Source organism: Lonchura striata, chromosome 5 (genome assembly GCF_050655825.1).
Source record: "Lonchura striata isolate lonStrDom1 chromosome 5, ASM5065582v1, whole genome shotgun sequence".
NCBI classification, from domain to species: Eukaryota; Metazoa; Chordata; class Aves; order Passeriformes; family Estrildidae; genus Lonchura; species Lonchura striata.
The window spans coordinates 69,014,769-69,033,378 of NC_140707.1; the positions used below are offsets into that span (position 1 = coordinate 69,014,769).

Sequence of the window (18,610 nt, forward strand, 5' to 3'; positions counted from 1 at the left end):
AGCCAGTCCTGTGGGCTGGGATAAAACCAGCTGCTAGAAGGGCAGAGAAACCAGGATATAGGGCTGCAGGCCAGGGGGAAATATTCCAGGGAAAGAAACAAGTCTGGGGAACAGCTGGATGTCCCCTATTTCCTCTCAACAGGCGCTGCCAAGGCCAGGTGCTGTCAGGTCTCTTTCCAGGACAACCCAGCAAAAAAATGTCTAATTTTTACTTTCCTTTTACGAAATCTTGCCCGTCGTGGAAATACATAAAACAGCAACATCTGGGATGTGCTCTGGAGAGCTGAGTGTGGTGGGTGATACTGACAGCAAAGCAGAAGCACCAGCCAAAACTGGCAGCAGAGTAAAGAGCAAAAACTGCTCAGGGGACAATTCTGGATTGTTAAGTCAGGCTGATGTCCACCTTCACCAGCCCCCTGGGACTCACCAGGTAAAACTGGGTTTTACCCAACATTTCAAGCAACAACTTGTTGTTAAATACAGGCATTGGGCACATTCTGCACTCCCCAAATCGCTGCCACTCAGGGTGCAGCCAAGCCAGGGAGGTAGGACCACCATCCTATCCCCAGCTCTGCTGCCCTGCCCAAAAAGCAGACACTGTTCTCAGCTGGAGAAGTCCAGCCCCTCTCCCCAATGCCATGAAGGTGATCTGGCCTCATAAATACAGAGGAGCACAAGTAAGATTTGTGCTGCCAGGATATCCACCAGTGTTTGTGCTGCTCACCAGTCACCATCACACAGGGCAGGCCAGCCTAGAGCCTGCTGTGCACAGCCATGTTCTCCAGCCCATGGAGTTGCTGATTTCCTCCATGGCTGGAGCCTTAATTGATATGGTCTCACTCATTTTTAATTAAAAAGCAGGAGAAAAGCATTTGTCTCAATCAGAGCAAGCAGTGGCACATATGCTCTGCAGCTCACTGTGATGGCAGCACAAGTAGGGAAGGAGTGGCTGGGAGCAGCCAGAGGAATCAGGAGCAGAGCAGAGCAGCAGCCAGGGTCCAGCCTCAGATGGATGCCTGCTCCCAGAACCTCAGAGGATGCCACAGGCACTTCTGTGGCTCCTTCCCCCCGTGAGCAAGGAGCTTCACAGCACAGCCTCTAAAAAGCCAGGAGGTTCTGGAAAGGGAAAGAGCCACCATCAGCTCCATCTAAACCCTTCCTCTGGAGATTAGATAGCACATAATCTGCACTCACAATAATAATTACATGGCTTTGCTTGATTTAACTCTCCCATTATCCAGACACACCAGGGCAAGGCTTTGCTTATCCACCAGGGAGTGAGGAGTGAGCATCCCCTGCCCATTCTCCTGTTGATCCAGACCAGTGCCTGTAATTTGTTCACATCCCTCCTCCCCTCCCATTTAAATCTCGGGCATGGCAGGCCTCTGTCTAACAATAATACAGGGATTTCAGGGGTATTTATGAGAGGCTTAAAACTTAATCCTACATGAGCAAGGTAAGCCTGCTCTTGGCCTAAAATGTGGATGGAAAATCTGGTGCCATTGCTACAGCAGGAGAAAAGAGACATTTACAGCAGTGAGAACCCTTTGAGTGGGGCCAGGGACTGCCAGCACTGCTCAGCCACCCCCTGCAGCTGGGTGAGGGGCACACTGGCAAATCAGGGAATGGAATCACAGAACCTTCCAATGGTTTGGGTTGGCAGGAACCTTAAAGATCAGGTGTTTCCAATGCCCCTGCTGTCACCAGGAAAACCTGCCACTAGACCAGGTTGCTCCAAACCCCATCCAACCCAGGCTGAAAAAATCCAGGGATGGGGCATCCACAGCTTCTCTGGGCAACCTGTGCCAGTGTTTCAACACCCTCACTGTAAAAACCTTCTTCCTTTAATCTAACCTAAATAAACTTCCAGTTTAAAATTATTAACCCCTGTCGTACTGCAACAGCCTCTACTATAAATTCCATCCTCATCTGTTTGATAAGCCCCCTTTAGGTACTGGGAGGGGCTCTAAGGAGATGGTGAGCAGCCCCTCACCCCTGCAAGGCCAGCCTCAGTGCCCACAGAGCCCTGATGTGCTGGCAGGGATGAGCATAGGGGTGGGGACACCCATGTGAGTTGTGGGGACACTCCCTCCAGCCTGAATGCTGAATGGGCTGGGGACCAAAGACTTTCTTTTCCCAAGGTCACTCCAGAAACAGACCCATTTCTGTGACACCCCTAGCATTCCAAGAGAGCTGTGTCCTTCCCCCTAACTCCTCCCCATCCTGCAGGAGAGGGAGGAGGCTCAGCACCCAACAAGTCTCTTACTTTTTTCTTGCTGCAGTAGATCTGCCACTTCTTCTCCGCTGGCAGCGCAAACATGGCCTCTCTGTGCTTGTCCGTGAGGTCAAGTTCATCCTGGAAAGGGGAAAAGGAACACAAAACATGCACCATGAGTACACAAACAGGTGATGGCACAGACACAACCCCCCAGACAAGCAGTGTAAATCAATGTGGGGTCACACCACAGTGCAGCAGTGACCCCACAGCATCACCCCATGACTCTCAAATTTGTCAGGGCAAAGATGCCAATTCTCATCCTGCTCTTGCTGACCTCTCCTGACTCTGGGCTGCAAACTTCCCTGCCTTGCCCCTCCCAGACATCTCCTGCATTGCTTTTAAAAGCTCTAAGTGTTTTGGAAAGGACACCCATGAAGCCATCACGGCTGCCCACAAGACTCACACTGACAGCTTCAGGTGAGCAATCTCATCTAAGACACACACAGCAAAGAAAAATTCAAACAGGACCTTTCTTTTTTATCATCTTTACTTCACTGAAGCACCTCACCCTGCGTGATCCAGCCCATTTCCATTGCTGACACCCTCATATAATCAAAAACTGTGGGGTTTGGCTTTTGCTTTGTTTTCTTACAGCTAAAAATAGAAAGCTCTTTTCCTAATACCTACGGTTCATAAAGAGGTACATCCTCCCCATCAAAACTGGATCACACACTGCCTGGCAGAGATAAAGCTGTTTACTGACTGAAGCATTTATTGGTTTATCTGATGTTTTAAAGTACACATCCATTTCTGACCTGGAAGCTCGGTTAGCAGCGTGCCCTCCGCCGGGATGCCCGAGTATTATCAAAGCCTCATCGCTTCCTGGTGCTGGATGTAGGTCAAAGCTTTTATGAGGGAACTAAATAAAACATTCAGGCAGGGCTGGGAGGCTCGTTGCTAAAGCCAACATCGATCTTAGAAGCATGGGTGTTTCTTTAAAATCACCACCACTGATGATAATCCTCGTGCTGGAGGGGTTTGGGGGCAGCAGGGAGAGGCTGCAGAAGGTCACAGGAAAGCCCTGCCACGGCTTCAAGCCAACTCATCCCACCCAGACTGTGGATTTAAGTAAGAGGATCCCCATTAAAAATTACACATTTCATTCCAGCAACCAAAAACACCCCATATGGAGAGCTGTTAAAGCTTTCCTGCCTGAACAATAACACTTACCAACTAAAGCTGGCAGCTTCTGCACCCCAATCAAAGCCTCATTTGGGGAAGGCTGAGCAAGATGCCTCTGGCAAAAGATGGGTCCCTGCATCAGCAAGCCCACAGGGCACCAAGAAATGCAGCTGATATGATTCAAGCTCATACTGTACCCAGTAGCCATGGAAGGGAACTTTCAGCTCTCTTGTAACCCAAACCTAGGGGCCCTCCAGCACAACAGCCAGTGACAGAGGGCTGCTGGCAGTCCCAAACATCTCAGAAAGGCTTATCTATGCACTGCAGGTATTGATTTCTCTTCTTGTTGAAATTACTCCTCAAAATGAAAGGTGTTGCTGTTTTTTTCTATTACACACTCATTGAGGAGGCTTTGCCTCTTCCCCGACCTTTTTGCCCCAAATCTTCAAACCAACCATGATGCACAGAGCTGATGCTGATGGAGTTCTGGAAGCACACTTGGACACCTTTACAACAGAAAAACCCATGCTGCTACAAGAGTGACTGGGGAAAAAGAGAGGACCGGGAAAACCTGAGCTCAGTGCAAGACACATCCCATCCTCCTGCACCCAGGGAGGAGAACCTGGGCTAGGAACTACTCCAAAAAGTGCCATGCTCAAACATTCCCAGGTCCTTACAGCTTGGGAGGTCAGAGATTACTATCAAGCAATCAACCTCCACCCCAGCCTGGGGCAATGCCTTCCATGCCTCAAAATCAAAACTGCACTTCTCCGTTGTCTCCTCAGGCTATCAACCAGTCAAACATCCAAGCTCTGCTTCAGCCTCAGTTCAGAGAAATCACAGAATGGTTTGGCTTGGGATAGACCTCAAATATCATCTAGTTCCAGCATTCTCCACCCTCTAAACCAGGTTGCTCAGGGTCCCATAAAACCTGGCCTTGAACACTTTTTTGAAAGTCTAAAGGTGACCAACAGGATGACACCCACGCAGGGACCCGGCTGAAATTCAGCTCAATGGAAAAGTAAATCTGGGAGTGTGGGGGAGAACAAGGGTCTCTTGATGAATATTTACCTCTGTGGTGAGGGTTTGAGAGAGCACAGGAAATTGCTTCCACTGTGACCCCACTTTCTGGCCATGTGAATCTGATAACCAGGCCTGAAAGCACCAGCCACGCACATCTGCACTTAGAAAAATATTTACTGAAACTTTCAAAATGCCCATACCCTAAAAAGACAACTTGTGCAAATGTGAAGATTTATTAACCAAGAAAAAAAAAATCTAAACCTAAGTTGAAGGCTAAGCAAGAGCAAGAAGGGACAAAACAGAAGAACATATTAGGTAGGTGCTGGCACATGACAACGTGCAAACACATCCAGAAAGGTGCAGAAATGCTTCTAAGTCTCACACAGCACATTTCATCATGCCTCAGCTCTAACACATTCAGTCATCACAGCCCTGCATCACTCAGCAACACCTACCTAATGATATCTTGCAGGATGCTTGGGAGAGGTGTTTCAATAAATACTACGTGGCACCCAGTGAATATGAAAATCCTCATAATCAAAGAGTGACTAACGACTGCTATTTGGAACCACAGCAGTGACTCAGCTGTGAAGAGTCAGGTCTTTGCTGGTTTTTATATGTTTGGGGATTCCTGCAGCCACCTCCAGCCCTTTGCTTAGGCTCCCTGATGTGCATCTCAGTGCAGGCTGCTCAGAAACTGCCCTTTCCAGCTCCAAAAGATCAAGGAAGGACAGGAACAACACCTGATTTCTGGGCCTCATAGCCCACTGTAGAAATCCCACAAAGCCTTTAACAATCGAGCTGAGCCGCAGCACAGCAGAGAAGCTGTGCAGAAACTCACACCCATATGGGCCTTCAATTAATAATCATGAGCTTGATAATTAGGTGATTCTAACTGGAAAATTCATTTTATGGGACATTTGCAACCCACACAATCCCACCAGAGCGTGTGATGCTGGCAGCTGCTGAAGAGTGAGAAGACAACCAGAGGGTCGGTGTCCATCACCCTCACAGCCCTCACCCCTCACCTTTCACAGCTCTGCCCCTTCCACCTGGCTGCTTCCCATGTCAGGATCTGCCAACTTCCCTGTTTTTAATACTGCTCTGGAATCAGGTCAGTGGCATAAAAAATAACAGCCTCGTTTTTACACCAAAAGGAAGTCTCTGCCCAGAGTGTTTTTACTGGAAAGAGATATGCTACTCTTAAATATTTATCCTGTACAGCTAAACTATTCACCTTTACATCAGGAAACAGGTTTCCACATTAAATCTTTATTTGAATATGGTTTTTAAAAAAAACTCACAGGGAAGCTTTGATTCTTAGTGTGTATTTTGCTATTTCTAGAAGGTACAACACTTCCATGCTGTGTGCTCTGCTGACAGCTCTCCATCTCAGCCAAGCAAACCTCACCTCCTCTCTCTGAGCACAGCACAGGCTCCACTGAAGGTGAGCTCTCACAGCATTCTCCTAAAGCTACCTAAGAAACGTGTGGCTCAGCTCAGCACATGGTGAGCACAACCCTGTGGGCCAAACAAGTGCTCCACAGCTCTCCCTTGGAGGACACACAGCAGCACTCAGGGACAGATGTTCCATGGCCTGCACCTCCCTGAGCTGGCCACTCAATGCTATGAGGAGCCCTGTGGTCAACCAACCCCCTGGTCGAGCAGGGCCACTGCCCAGGGCCATTCTCAGATGGCTTTTGGAGTCTCTCCAAGGAGGGAGATGGCACCACCACCTCTCTGGTTGGTAGCCACTGCCATCTCCTACCACCTCCTGAAGGCAAAGCCAGATCAAGCCAAAAAAAAACACTGGTCAAAGAAATGTTTGACCCTCCCTGGTGCAGGAAAAGCACCAAGTCCAGCCTCAGATTCACAGCACAGTCCTTTGAGACAAACTCCTGTCCCTGCCACTTCACTCATGCCATGTTTTAATGAGCATCTTCCACAGACTGAGAGCCACGGGCACCAGTGGGGCCAACAGGATGGAGACAGCAGGATGCTGCAAATTTCCTGACTGCAGGAATGACCTCCAGGATGGGCTCCTGGAGCTGGGTGAGCCCAAATGTTGCCCACCCATGTCCACAAGACCACAGCGTGACCAGCATGGGTTCTTCCCCTACATCCCACAGGTCCTTCGTGCCATCAAACATTCTGCATGAAGCATCTGGGGAGTAGAGATTAAATAAGGAACAACTTCCTACAGAGGGGTCTGCAACTCCCAAATATCCTTACAGGTTGTAAGAAAAGAAGATGAAAAACCTTTCAATCCAATGCATCTTTCTGGTTGATAAATTGTGCAAGTTCGGTACATGGAGGAGACCGGATCTTATTTATAACTGAAATACTTATTTATAACTGAATTATTTAAAATTTGTTGGTTTGTATATACATACATATATGTTTACAGAATGACAGAAAAGCTTGTTTGGGGCAGTACCATCAAGATCAGCTAGTTTCAACACATTCCCTGTAAGCAGGGATGCCACACACCTACACCAAGCTGTTCTAAGTCCTATCCAACCTGGCTTTAAAACTTCCAGGGATGAAGAATCCACAAATTCTCTCTCTCTGGATTTACTTATACATACCAGTGTGTGTACATATATACACACACACACACACACATACACACAGATATATAGAAAGATGTCACTGGATCAGTAAATGACCAACACAATAAATAGCAAGTGAATTTACTCCTGGTGGATGGATGCACAGAGTTTAGAAACTTCTGTAAGCGAGGCTATAGCATGTAAAGATGAGATCTCTTGCATCATCAAATGAAGCATGAGAGAGATTCAAGAATGTTTAAAAAAATTGGAAAAAATAGAAGGGAAAAACGAAGTGTGAACTTTTTGGCAATGTTTGGCATTAAGGGGTCCAGCATGGGAATTTAAAAGTCAATAAATAATAGCCTGTTGAAGCCTGCACCGCCTTCCTTTCTCAAGGGTCATACTGCTTTTTCACTCTCTTCCAGGCATTCTTCTCCAAGTTCATCAATTTGATTTATCCCAGAACGCTGTGGTGTCAGGGGAAATGGCAATCAGCATTTTTCCCCCCATTCCTCATCTCGTGTTTTTCCGCCGCTGCTGCTTCCACTGCTGGCCCTGCTGCCTCCAGCAAACCCCTGCCTCAGAACACACCCTACTCAGCTCCTTCTTTTCCTTTTAAGCTGTTTTCTCAGAAAAAAAAAGACATATTAATCCTTATTAACCAGTGGCTGTTACAAACAACCCCCTGCCTCCGCACCCACCCTGTGCCACAGGAGGAGATCCTCCAGCTGCAGTTTTATTTAGGCAACTACAATTTTCAGTGCATGCAGAATTATCTCAGAGGTTTTTTAAAAAGTCTTTTGTTTTTATTATCACTAATAAAAATGCCTCCTCCTCAGCACACTTCTTTTGAACTACAGTGCCCTGAGAGCTTAAAAACAACTCCTCAGACAAGCCAATCCCTGCTAATATTATCACTGTGTATTTTTAATTTCTCCATGACAACTTGCAGCTGCAATTACAGAACATGAGTAAAAATCAACTATTCATATTTTTAATGAATAAGCATAACAGATAAAAGATTATTATTCATTTTGCCTTTATGAATTTCCTGAATAAAGGAAATTGCTTACAGCCAAGTGAACGAGTAGCAGCAACAAGGAATAACAGAAGCACTTGGAAGTGCTCATGCCTCGTTAACCTCCTTCCACAATGAATTTTTCTTCCTAGTCTCAGAAAGACCCCAATCCACCCTGCTCAGCTATTGACCTGAACACATTGGACAGACATAAATGAAATATATATATTCCTTCCTCCTTCTGCAGGAAAGATTATGGCCATCAATAGCTGATTTAGCCCTTCAATAAACTCCAGCTGCAGTTGATTCACGCTCCCATCAGTTCAGACACCTAACTGAGGCAGACAGCATGTAATGTTTTAATATTTTAATTCAATCATTATTTTAAATAGGCTAAAGGTTTCATAGCTGCTCCTATTTCAATATGACTGTATTTTAAGAGAGGTATCCACTAAGTTTCTCCTTTTTTGTTATCATATATATTTTTTTTTCCCTAATGTTATTTATTGAGCTCAGCCTCCTGTGACCTTTTCACCGACCTCATCTGGAAAACCTTTCTCCCATTTTAATTAACCCAGGGTACTTTTCCAGCCTGAGTTATTGATCTACACAGTTTCACCCTGCAGAGCACTCTTGGATCCAGAAGCCCTGCAGGTGCATCACCAGAGCACTTTTTCCACACAATTGTACATACACCCTGAAAAAAACAACAAAAATATGTCTCAGCCTGTTATCTACTACTGTGACAGCTCAAATTGATTCAATCTCATCAACCAGAGCTGGGGATGGCTGTCCTTTGGTGGGAGCACCTCCTACCATAACAAAGCATAGGGCTGGAAAATAGAAAAGGTTTCAAATGTGGACCTCTCACCTCTTTACTGAATTCAAGCAGCAGCTCCCTTTTCATGCAGATTTTACACTGCTTCTGCTGCTGGCATCCCAGGGAGCTGCTCAAGCTGGAAATCAAGCCAACAGGTCAAGAGTGGCTCCAGATGTGCCCTGCCTGACAGGGATGCTCAGGTAGGAACACTGTGGATGGTTGGTCTGGGGCTAAACTGTGCCAAGGTTTCCCCAGATAATGCTCTGGGAAGGGTTTCCAAAGGGGCTGGGTGGAATCAGAGGCTACAAAGCCCCACACCAACTTGATCCTGGAAGTTTCCCAAGAGGTACCTTGGGAACTAAAGGATGCAGCCACGGGAAGCAGAAGCCAGCTGTAATCTGATGTTGATGGAGCAATAGAGGATGGAAATGGATGGGACCAGTCCTCATCCCCCACAGGCCTGGCTTTAGTCACACCTGGAATCCTAACAGCATTTTTGAGAACTTACCCAGGTGCAAAGCAAATTCACCCTAAGAGGAGGATTCTTCTGACCAAGGCTGGATGAGACTTGGAGCAACCTGGGGTCTGGTGGAAGGCATCCCTGTCCATGGCAGGGGGGCTGGAATGAGATGATCTTTAAGGTCCCTTCCAACCCAAACCATTCTGTGATTTCGGGGTCTGACACCCAGCAAGATGTCACCTGCAAGCAGGCACAGACTGGAGAATAGATGCTGGGTGTGGGTGGGAAAGGGAAGCTGATCCCTGTAAATAATGGTATTGATTTGAACACGGAGTTCATGGGAACTGGGATCGCTGGGCACTCAGGCAGGATCCTCCCTGCAGGGCTGCGAGAGCCTGGGCTGCCAAAAGCTGACCTTGGTGATGTTCCCACGCTGAGGAACACCCAGACCCTGCCAACGACAGATACTACAGCAGCACGGACAGCTTCACTTGGATCTGCAAATGGATACAAGGCAGGCACAGGCTACTCCCTGCAGGAATGCTTCCAGCTCAGCATGGTGATAGAGCACAACTCATCTGCTGTCCAATCCTGCTTATAACTCCAGCAACACCACCCCAGCACTGTGCAGTGAAGAAGAAGACTGCTGCTGGAGCAGATTCCCTGTCCAAGGAGGCTGGTACCCTCCATGGTGACCTGTGCCAGAAATACTCCAGCAAGTGCAAGCCAAAAACCTAAAAGCCTCAATTAAGGTCACCGATGCATTACCAAATGAGCTGCCAGGCATCTCCTAGGGATGTGGCCTCCTCTTTTATGAAGTGCAAAGTGGAAAGCATTTAGCAGGTAGACCATATTATTTTTCCACTTGGACTTCTGGAAACAAAGGGGTTCCTTATGTGCTCTCTGCCTTCAGCTGAGATTCACATTGTGCTGTAACACGGCTCCTTTGCAAAATCAGGTTGGGAACAGCACGTTTTTTGGGCAAGCCCCCACACTGGTTTGTAGCAGTAACAGATACTGCAATTACAGGGCTGTTTCTGCTGAAATACAGAGTTCCTTGGTGGATTGGTTCATTCAGGTCCAGGGAACACATGTAGGCAGAAAACCCTTATTTTCTGACCCAGTAGGTGTGTGACTTCCCTATCAGATGCTTGCCTATCAAAAGGTACATTTAGAGAATACCTGGGAGGGTGTTAACAACACGAGGTGATGAAAACAAGCGTCATGAGGCCTGGGCTGGGATGGGAGCCTGGCAGGTCCAGACTGCTCACATCAGAAAAACAAAAACTGGCCAGCCTGGTGAAAGTGTCCCTGTGGCACACAGATCCCTGCAGAGTGAATTTAAAAGCATATGTTACCTATTATTTGGTTTGAACTTGATTCATAAGCCAAAGGAGCTTGGTTCTGGGAGACAGCAGTGGGATGGGGTCAGGAGCTCCACACTCAGCATCTGGCTCTGGATGGACTCTGCAGAAAGGGGTGGCTTGCCCAGAACACAAGGGCTACTGCAATTGTAATTTTTTTCCAGACACCAACCACATGCTTTTCTTTGCAGATCTAGGGCAAATGGCTTTGGTCATCATTCAGTGGTTCCCAAAATCCTGAAGTCCTTAATGCTGGAAGGACCAGGCAGCAAAATACGACAGCTGACCTGCAAGCATGAAATGCAAAGCTTGGCTTTGCAGCTGATCCCTCAGCTGCTACTTAAAAGCCATGTTGTTTTGCAAAGCCCAAAACCTCATACTTTCTCCTTATTGGATTAGAAAGCAGGGGGAAAAGCACATTGCTGAAGTTCCTGAGTACACTGCAGATTGCCAGCAATGAGTTCCCAACCCAGAGCTGTTATTGACACACAGCAGTGCTCACACTGACCACACCACCATTCCTCCTCACGTTTATATGCTCCCTGCTCAAGTAGCATATAAAACAGCCATCATCCCAGCATGCCAACAGGAAGGCAAGGCACAGCTCCAAGGGACAGTTATCCATGGAGAATCCTGCCCCAGCACTGCAAACCATGAGCCACAGACCTATCGACCACCACAAAGCATTTCAAAGGCAACAGATTTAATGTTTGTGACAGGGGATGCTATCTCCTAACTATCTCCTGATAGCATCTAGAGAGCAGCTCGGATGAAATACATTAGTTGCCCCAAGTACAGCAAAAACAAATGCTGTGATAAATCTTATAAGCTGCCAGAGACCTTTTTATTGTTCCTCAGGCTCACAAGTTTCCACTACTTCATAAAGCAGCAGGGAGGGGATGCAGCCGCCTTCCATGTGAGGCATAAAGCCCAGGCAACATCAGTGAGCAAAGGCTGCACCCATCCTGATTCTGGGGGACTGGGGACACTGCATAGCCACAAGCGTCCTGCTGTCACCTCCCCAAATTCCAAAAAACTTGTCAGCTGCTGTAGTCTGGGCAGAGGCACCCAGGGCAGGTTACCTGCTCTGGTTTCACAGGCTAAAAACGGGCTGCTGCACATCACAGGCAGGATGCAGGGCAGGATGGAGGTTGCTCTAATTCCTTCTGCTTCACTAACTCAGAAGTGAAAAGGCTGTGAAGCCCCAGCGGGAGTAGTAAATGGAATTTCCTCAAAGGCTGGGCAAGACAAGCGTTGAGGAATGTCTGGGGCAGCCTCTCCTCTGAACCCATCCCTCCACCAGCAGGGATGCAGGCTGGGAGCAGGGTGTGGGATCACATGGGGCAGCATCTTGTGCTTCAGGGGCAAGCAAAGCCACACCAGAGTCAGCAGCTCCTCTGAGCATCTAAGCTACGTCAGTAGCCACCAGAGCATCACTCTCATCCTGCAGGGATGGAGATGCCACTGTGAGGAAAGCCAGAGTGGGCTCCTGGGTCATGCTGGGGCTGCTCTTATCCTCTCCAAACCAAGCCATCCCAGCCCCCTGCCCGGTGCACATCACCACACACAGAGCATTTCATTACAAGCCTCGGAGTGACAAGGAGTGTTAAGCAGATATAAAGGACATCAGTCATTCACCCATCTGGTGGGAAGTCTAGTTGCTGGCGGAAAATAGAGAGGATTGTTATGGCAAGATCTACCATATGGCACCATTATGTGGAGCTTTGCAAGTGCTTTCTCTGAGCACGCAACAAGACTTCAGCCTTTGAAGAAATGCTGTATTGTTAGCCTGGATACGCAGGAGCCTCTTGAAAGAAGCTGTGGCAGATGGCACAGCTTTGTTCTCCCGGTTCGCGGGCGGTTTGTGCAGCCCCAGATTTCCTCCTCTCTGGGGCACAGTGATCAGTGATCCTCCTGATGTGTCCCATGGGAGGACTGATGGCTCCTGAAACTCCTGAAATCCCATGGATGCTGCGTGGCAGGTGCCACACCTCTGCAGGAGCCTCGGGAAGCAAACACCGCCTACCCGAGCCGGCAGGACACAGCGGCGTTGAGGCACAGAAAGCTGCACAAAACCATAAAGCATTGTCCCAGCCAGAGGAGCTGCAAATCAGTAAGTCTTGCTGAAATACTCTGCTTTTGTCTGTGCCTCTCTGCCAGCACCTGCTCCTCCCTGGGTGGCTGAGCCTGGCCGGAGCCCCGGCAGGACAGGGGACAAAGAAAAGCTTTTCAGATGGGGCCGGTGCCCGCTTGAGCGACATCCCAACAATGCTCCGACAAAACCCATTCAGACCAGGCTGGGGGAGAGGCAGAGAAAGGGAAAAGGTTCCTCTGGGAGGAAGCAGTGATCAGTCATTGACCACAACAACAACATCTGCATCTGCCCTGAGCCAGGGAAAAGCCCCTGCCTGCTGCATAGGGCTGGCTGGGACAGGGAGCATCGTCCCTGCAGTCTGGGATGAAGATCAGGCATTTCTTATTACTGAAATTTGTGCCCAGGTGACAAAAATATCCCATTTCCCTGTTGTTTCTAATGCAACTAAGTGAAAAACACTTGCACAGACACAGAATAAACCCCTAAGTATTTATCTGTTCTACTGACCTATCCCAATTAAAATCCAAAGTGTCCATCCAACACTAAACAGGCCAAAAAAAACAGACACTGGGAAAAGAGCCCAAGCCTTTAGCTGACCTTGGAGTCACAGCTGCTCCACATCCCTCTGCAGCCCAGGCCCTCACCCTCTGCTGCTGGCATGGGACAATCACCAATTTCTCACACTACGGATCCTTCCTGCCTCGGATCAACAAGGCAGATTTAAAAACACACAAAACTCAGGGAATATTTTGCAGGATGGCTCCAAAGAGAAAGGGACTTTGCCCTTCAGTGTAAGCAGCAGGCTGGGATCCGTGGAGCTGGCATTCCACTCTGTTGTTTGTATCTGCAGGAGGATTGTCCATGCCTACTGCTGCAATGTCCCCATAGATACCCCCCATCCCAGGCTGAAATCCTCCATCCCTCCACTCTAATGCAAACAAGTGGAGTAGAAAAGTCAGGATTAAGCTGCAAGGGAAGAGTTGGCAAAGGACCAACTCCAGCTGGCAAAGCCTCCAGACCCCCTCCAACCCCTTTAATTTCCCTCAACCCAATAGGTTGAGACAACCAAGAACTTTGGAGGAGCCTCAGTCCCACAGAGCAGGCACAAGCCATCCCACCCAGGAGGGCTGAGCACGATGGCATCGGGCTCCTGCAGGCGTAAATATCAACCCAGCACCTCTGAGTGCTTTCTCTGTCTCTCTTCCAAATGTTACACAGTGGGTTTGTACAGGAACAGTGGGATACTTTCCAAACCATTTAACTAACACTGAAATTTAACACCCAACACCAACAGGTTACAGAGAGCAAGAAGGAGCCATTGTAAGGACAGAGTGGGGATTTGCAACTGCACTCCCCGGAATGAGATCTGCCTTCTTGTGCCCACAGGGCAGAGCTTGGCTTCCCTCTCCCTCCCACCCAGTGCTGGCTTGGGTTGAGATCTGCCTGATGGGTTTTTTGGGGAGACAGGGGGTTGCAGCTGCTTGTGCAGGAGCACGGTGGGCACCCGTTGTCCCCCTCCCTGCACAACTTCATCCCCAGGGAGCTCCTGCTGCCAGCATGGCCTGGAGCAGCAGCTGCCTCCAGGCCTTTTTCTCACCCTTGGCTGGGGAAAAATAACTAAAAATCTCCCCAGCATAGAGAAGGGCTGGGGAGCATAAGGCTGTACTGGCTCTTGTCTTGCTGTACACACAGAGGTTCCCTGTGGCACTGCCACTGCACAAAGCATCTGGATGAGTTTGGAGGAGATGTTTTGAAAATCCTGGGCTGAGATGAGGTGCAAAGGCTTGGTGGAGCTGCAGAAAATGAGCCTCCAGAGATGCCTCCTTCAGCCCAACAAGGCTTTGGCTGGGGCATGAGAAAAGCGATCCATGGGAAGAATTTCTCCAGGAAAACTTGGTTTGGCCAAGTTAGGAGTGGAGAATAAATCAGGACAGAGACAGCCACTTCTCCTGAACAAACTCAGTCTGACCACAAGAGTTCTGCTGCAGGGACACCTCATCCCCACTGTGCTGTGTTGGTGTCCTGCTCTGCCACACCCTCGGAGAAGGATGTCTTGGCAAAACCAACTTTTATAATACAACCTGGAGCTTTCCTCTACCAAGAGGCCTGGCTCAACAGGTCCATGCTGCCTGGCATCTAATGGGATGTGTTGTACCTTGAGGTGTGACTGACCAGTGTCACAATTCCCAGCTCCCTCTGCTTCTGAGCACTGTAGGAAAAGCTCATTTCACTGCTGAATGAACTCAAAGTAGAACGCCATCCAAAATACCACACCAAAATGTTTCTGCTTAGAGGAAATTAAAGCTTTTTTTGGCTGTCAATTTTTTTCTTAATCCATGTTTTTCCAAGTTTTGGAACCAAGGGTTCCAAGAAACAATATCCTGACTTTCTGAATCACAGTGTAGCCCACACCTGACAATTTCTCTGAAGGTCACTTTCCACCTATGGGGAACATCCTGCTTTACCAGCTTGGACCCAACCCCCCGCTAAAAGAAATAAAGAGTTTCTAATGAGAGAGACCACCCCAAAATGGCAGGATTTCAGGGAGGAGCAGAGCTCAGGATTCAGCAACAGCAGCCTCCCTTCAGGCCAAAGTTTGCCTGAAAACTCAAAAGTGGGGAGACTACAAAGAAGGGGCTGAGGGGAAAGAGGGAGAAACCCCAAAACTAAAACTGAAATTAAGAAGTGTCCTACTTACCACCAGCTCGGTGAACATGGCATCCAGCTCCTCCACCGGCGGCATGGGCAGCGAGGGCTCCATGGTCTGCAGGGCGAAGCTGCTGTCATTGCGCAGCCGGTACGTGATCTCGGGGTGGTCGCTGCTGCGGAAGCAGCAGAAGATGAAGGAGATCCCCCGGCTGCTCCTCTTCCTCGGGGCCATGGCCACAATCCTCTGTGTCCCTCCCTGCTGGGCACTAGATCCTGTGGGGAAGAGAAGAGAGGAGGCTCGAGCAGCCGCCCCGCAGCGCTGCGCTCCCGTCCCGCGGCGGGAGGAGGAACCCAGCCACCCACGCGCTCGGCACGCAGGGGAAGAGCAGAGACACTTTTCATGCCAAATATTTCTGCTCAGATTTGACGTTTACAGTCCTGGCAACCTTGACGACCACGCAAATTAAAAAGATGCATTTGCTTTGCCTCGTGCCAGAGCTGGCAGCCACAAGGGTCACGCCACTGTCCCTGTGGGATGAGAAGTCCTGGACCCCACCGCAAATCCCAGCAAATCTGCACTGATCTCCCCATGCCATGGCAGCCAGGCCAGCCCCCCTCATACCCACACTTCACATCTCTTCATGCCAGGCGTATGGAAAATTCAGGGAACTGCTGTCAGAACAGCTGGATGTGCTTGGGGCCACCAGGTGCCCATCACGGATGATTCAATCCTTGAGGACCTCATGTGGCTCAGCATGCCCTGAACTACAGACAGCAGCAGAGCTGAAAAAATATCCTGCACGCTTCCCCCAGCTCTTACACATGTCCCTAGACATCCACCAGCAGCCCTCTGTATGGCAGATCTTTTTCATGGAAAGTTTTGCTTGGCTTTATTTAGATAAACCTTACTTGCAGCTCCAGTAAATATTTACAAGAGGCAATTTCGGCTGATAAAAATCACACGGTGCCGGTAGCTCAGATTTTCCTAAGCAGTGCTGACATCGGGCATCGCTCGCCCCAGTGGCTGCTTGGGTTTTGCTGATTTCTGAAACTGGTTGGGAGCAAAGCTCAGGGCAGGAACCATGTGCCCTGCCTCACTCATGACAGCAAGGACCAGGCAAAAGCTGCCCCAAAATTGGGGCTCTTAAGTCAGCGACACAAGAGGAGAGTCACCTATGAGGAATGAGGAGTGTGGAGAAACACTCTGATGAGAAAAATCAACCAGCAAAGTAGGGAATTTTTGGAAGCCTAAACATTTGTCTTACAAAGTTACACACCCACATATTTTATCTCTGTGAAACAAGACACTGAGATGTTAAGAGCCTGGACAAACAGCCAAGGTTGAAATACGGATGACTCAGATTTATTAACAAAGCTATGAAGAGACTCAGGGAAAAAAGGTCAGCATTTGGAAAGGAGTGTCTGATCTCCCTGGAGCCTGCCATTCCCTCCAACTATGGATTTATACAGCAGAATAAACAGCTGCTGTGCCCCATGGAGAGCCAGGGCTGGGGTCAGACCCCAGGTCAGACCCTGCACCACCACAGCATGGCAAATACTGCCCTCTGAAAGCATAGAGCTTGCAGAAAATTCAAGCTCTACCCACAGTTCTTTAACAGAGGATTTGACCCTTGAAATGATCTCCATGGCACGCTTCTAGCACATGGTGTAATCATGTGCTGAACCACGAATGATGGGAAACAGCTATTGGATCTTCACACAGGATAATCCCAGGCTGTGCAATTGCTCTATGCCCAGCCTGGAGAGTCGTCCCCCCACTTCCTGAAGGGCCCCAAATCTCATTTCACATTTTTACATCTTGGATGTAGAAATATGCAGCCGCTGGAGGAATTTTAGCTGCCATGAAAGCTCTCTCATCACGGCTCCCCGGCAGCCAGCACCGCAGCAAATCCATTAGCTGCCTGCTGGCATCCCCTCGGTGTCAGCAGGGTCTGGGGACCTGCTGCAGAGCTTCTCTCCTAAAGATGGGAGGGAAACAAAAAGCCAAAGGCACGGGGATTTCTGTTCACTCCAGTATGGGAGAAAACACTGCAGGTTTGGGTTTTAAAGAGCCACAAGGAGCAGGGTTCAAAGGGAGATGCTGGTGGCTGCCCAGCGCTTTGTGCCCAGCACAGGAGCTCTGTCCCAGCCTACATTGGGTCCTCATTGTGCAAAGTTTGGTCACTTGGTCATTCCAAGTCCAGGGGTACAGCCACACCAATCCCAAAGCAGCATCTGATCCTGATCCTGCTCCAGGAGCTGGTCTGGAGCAAACAGACCCAGCCCTTCCACAGGGCATTTTCCATCCCCTTTTCAACACCACGTCAACCTCATCCTTGAAACCTGCTGCTACACACAAGCTCTGACATGGGCTTACAAAAGCGTGTGGAAAGCTTTTATCAGAACAGCACCTGCTTCTCAGAGACACACACTCCTGACAATGTTTTATGAGGAGTCTGAATGACAGACCAAAAGGCAAGGTTTTGTTCTGGGGCTTAAAGCAGACAGCCATGGAGCAACCAAGACAAGGTACTTTTGAGCTGCTTCCAGCTCTGGAGCTACTGAGGTTCCTCATTTTCATCTATAAACAATTTAAAAAACCAAACCACCCTATAATGTAGACTGAGTGGGCTGTAGGTTATTAGCAACCAAGGCTAAAAAAAGGTTAGGGAGAGAATATGTTAGCTACCAGGCAAATAGCATTAAACCTTCAGAAGACTGATGAATATTCATTGACATGATGGATCAAAATCAAAACACAGCTCCCTGGCAGGTCCTTGGGAGCTGCAGACAGCTCAGCTTGCATCATCAGAACAAAGTCCAGCTACACAGCCTCCTCCTCCCCTGCAAATCCTGCAGAAATTGGTTATTCAAGAAGAAAAAGCAGCAGCCCCTGGCAATCTGGAGGCTTATGTTAAGGAGAGCAGAAGGGACAAGGTCTATGCCACATCATATGTTAAGTGTCCTGCTCCCACCTCCTGCTTGTACCTTTGACTGCTAATTAGATCAATAAATTTAAGTCAGACTGTGATCTGATGGTGCCTTCTGGCCTCTACTATTGAGTGGGCCAGAATAAATTAAGCTTAATTGCCCCTGTATGAACAGAGCCAGGGATGATAGGTTGGGAAGGGTCACTGAGGGAACTTGTAGCCAAGCCCAAATCTCAAGGCAGGACTGATGGGGCCGAATCATTCCCAAACAACCCAGTTTTCACAGAAACAAGGGTGAA

General features: G+C 48.7%; 1 protein-coding gene across 2 annotated transcripts in view; it reads right to left on the reverse strand.

Moving 5' to 3' along the window:
- Nucleotides 1-18,610, reverse strand: part of DAAM1 (dishevelled associated activator of morphogenesis 1) — a 91,345-nt gene that overhangs the window by 37,576 nt on the left and 35,159 nt on the right. For both annotated transcript variants that reach the window (XM_077783912.2, XM_077783911.2), the window contains exons 3-4: nucleotides 15,431-15,654; nucleotides 2,267-2,356 (exon numbers count right to left, since the gene is read on the reverse strand). In XM_077783912.2, coding sequence (XP_077640038.1) covers nucleotides 2,267-2,356; nucleotides 15,431-15,613 — 273 coding nt within the window. In that variant the 5' untranslated portion in view covers nucleotides 15,614-15,654. The remainder of the gene's footprint in view (nucleotides 1-2,266; nucleotides 2,357-15,430; nucleotides 15,655-18,610) is intronic.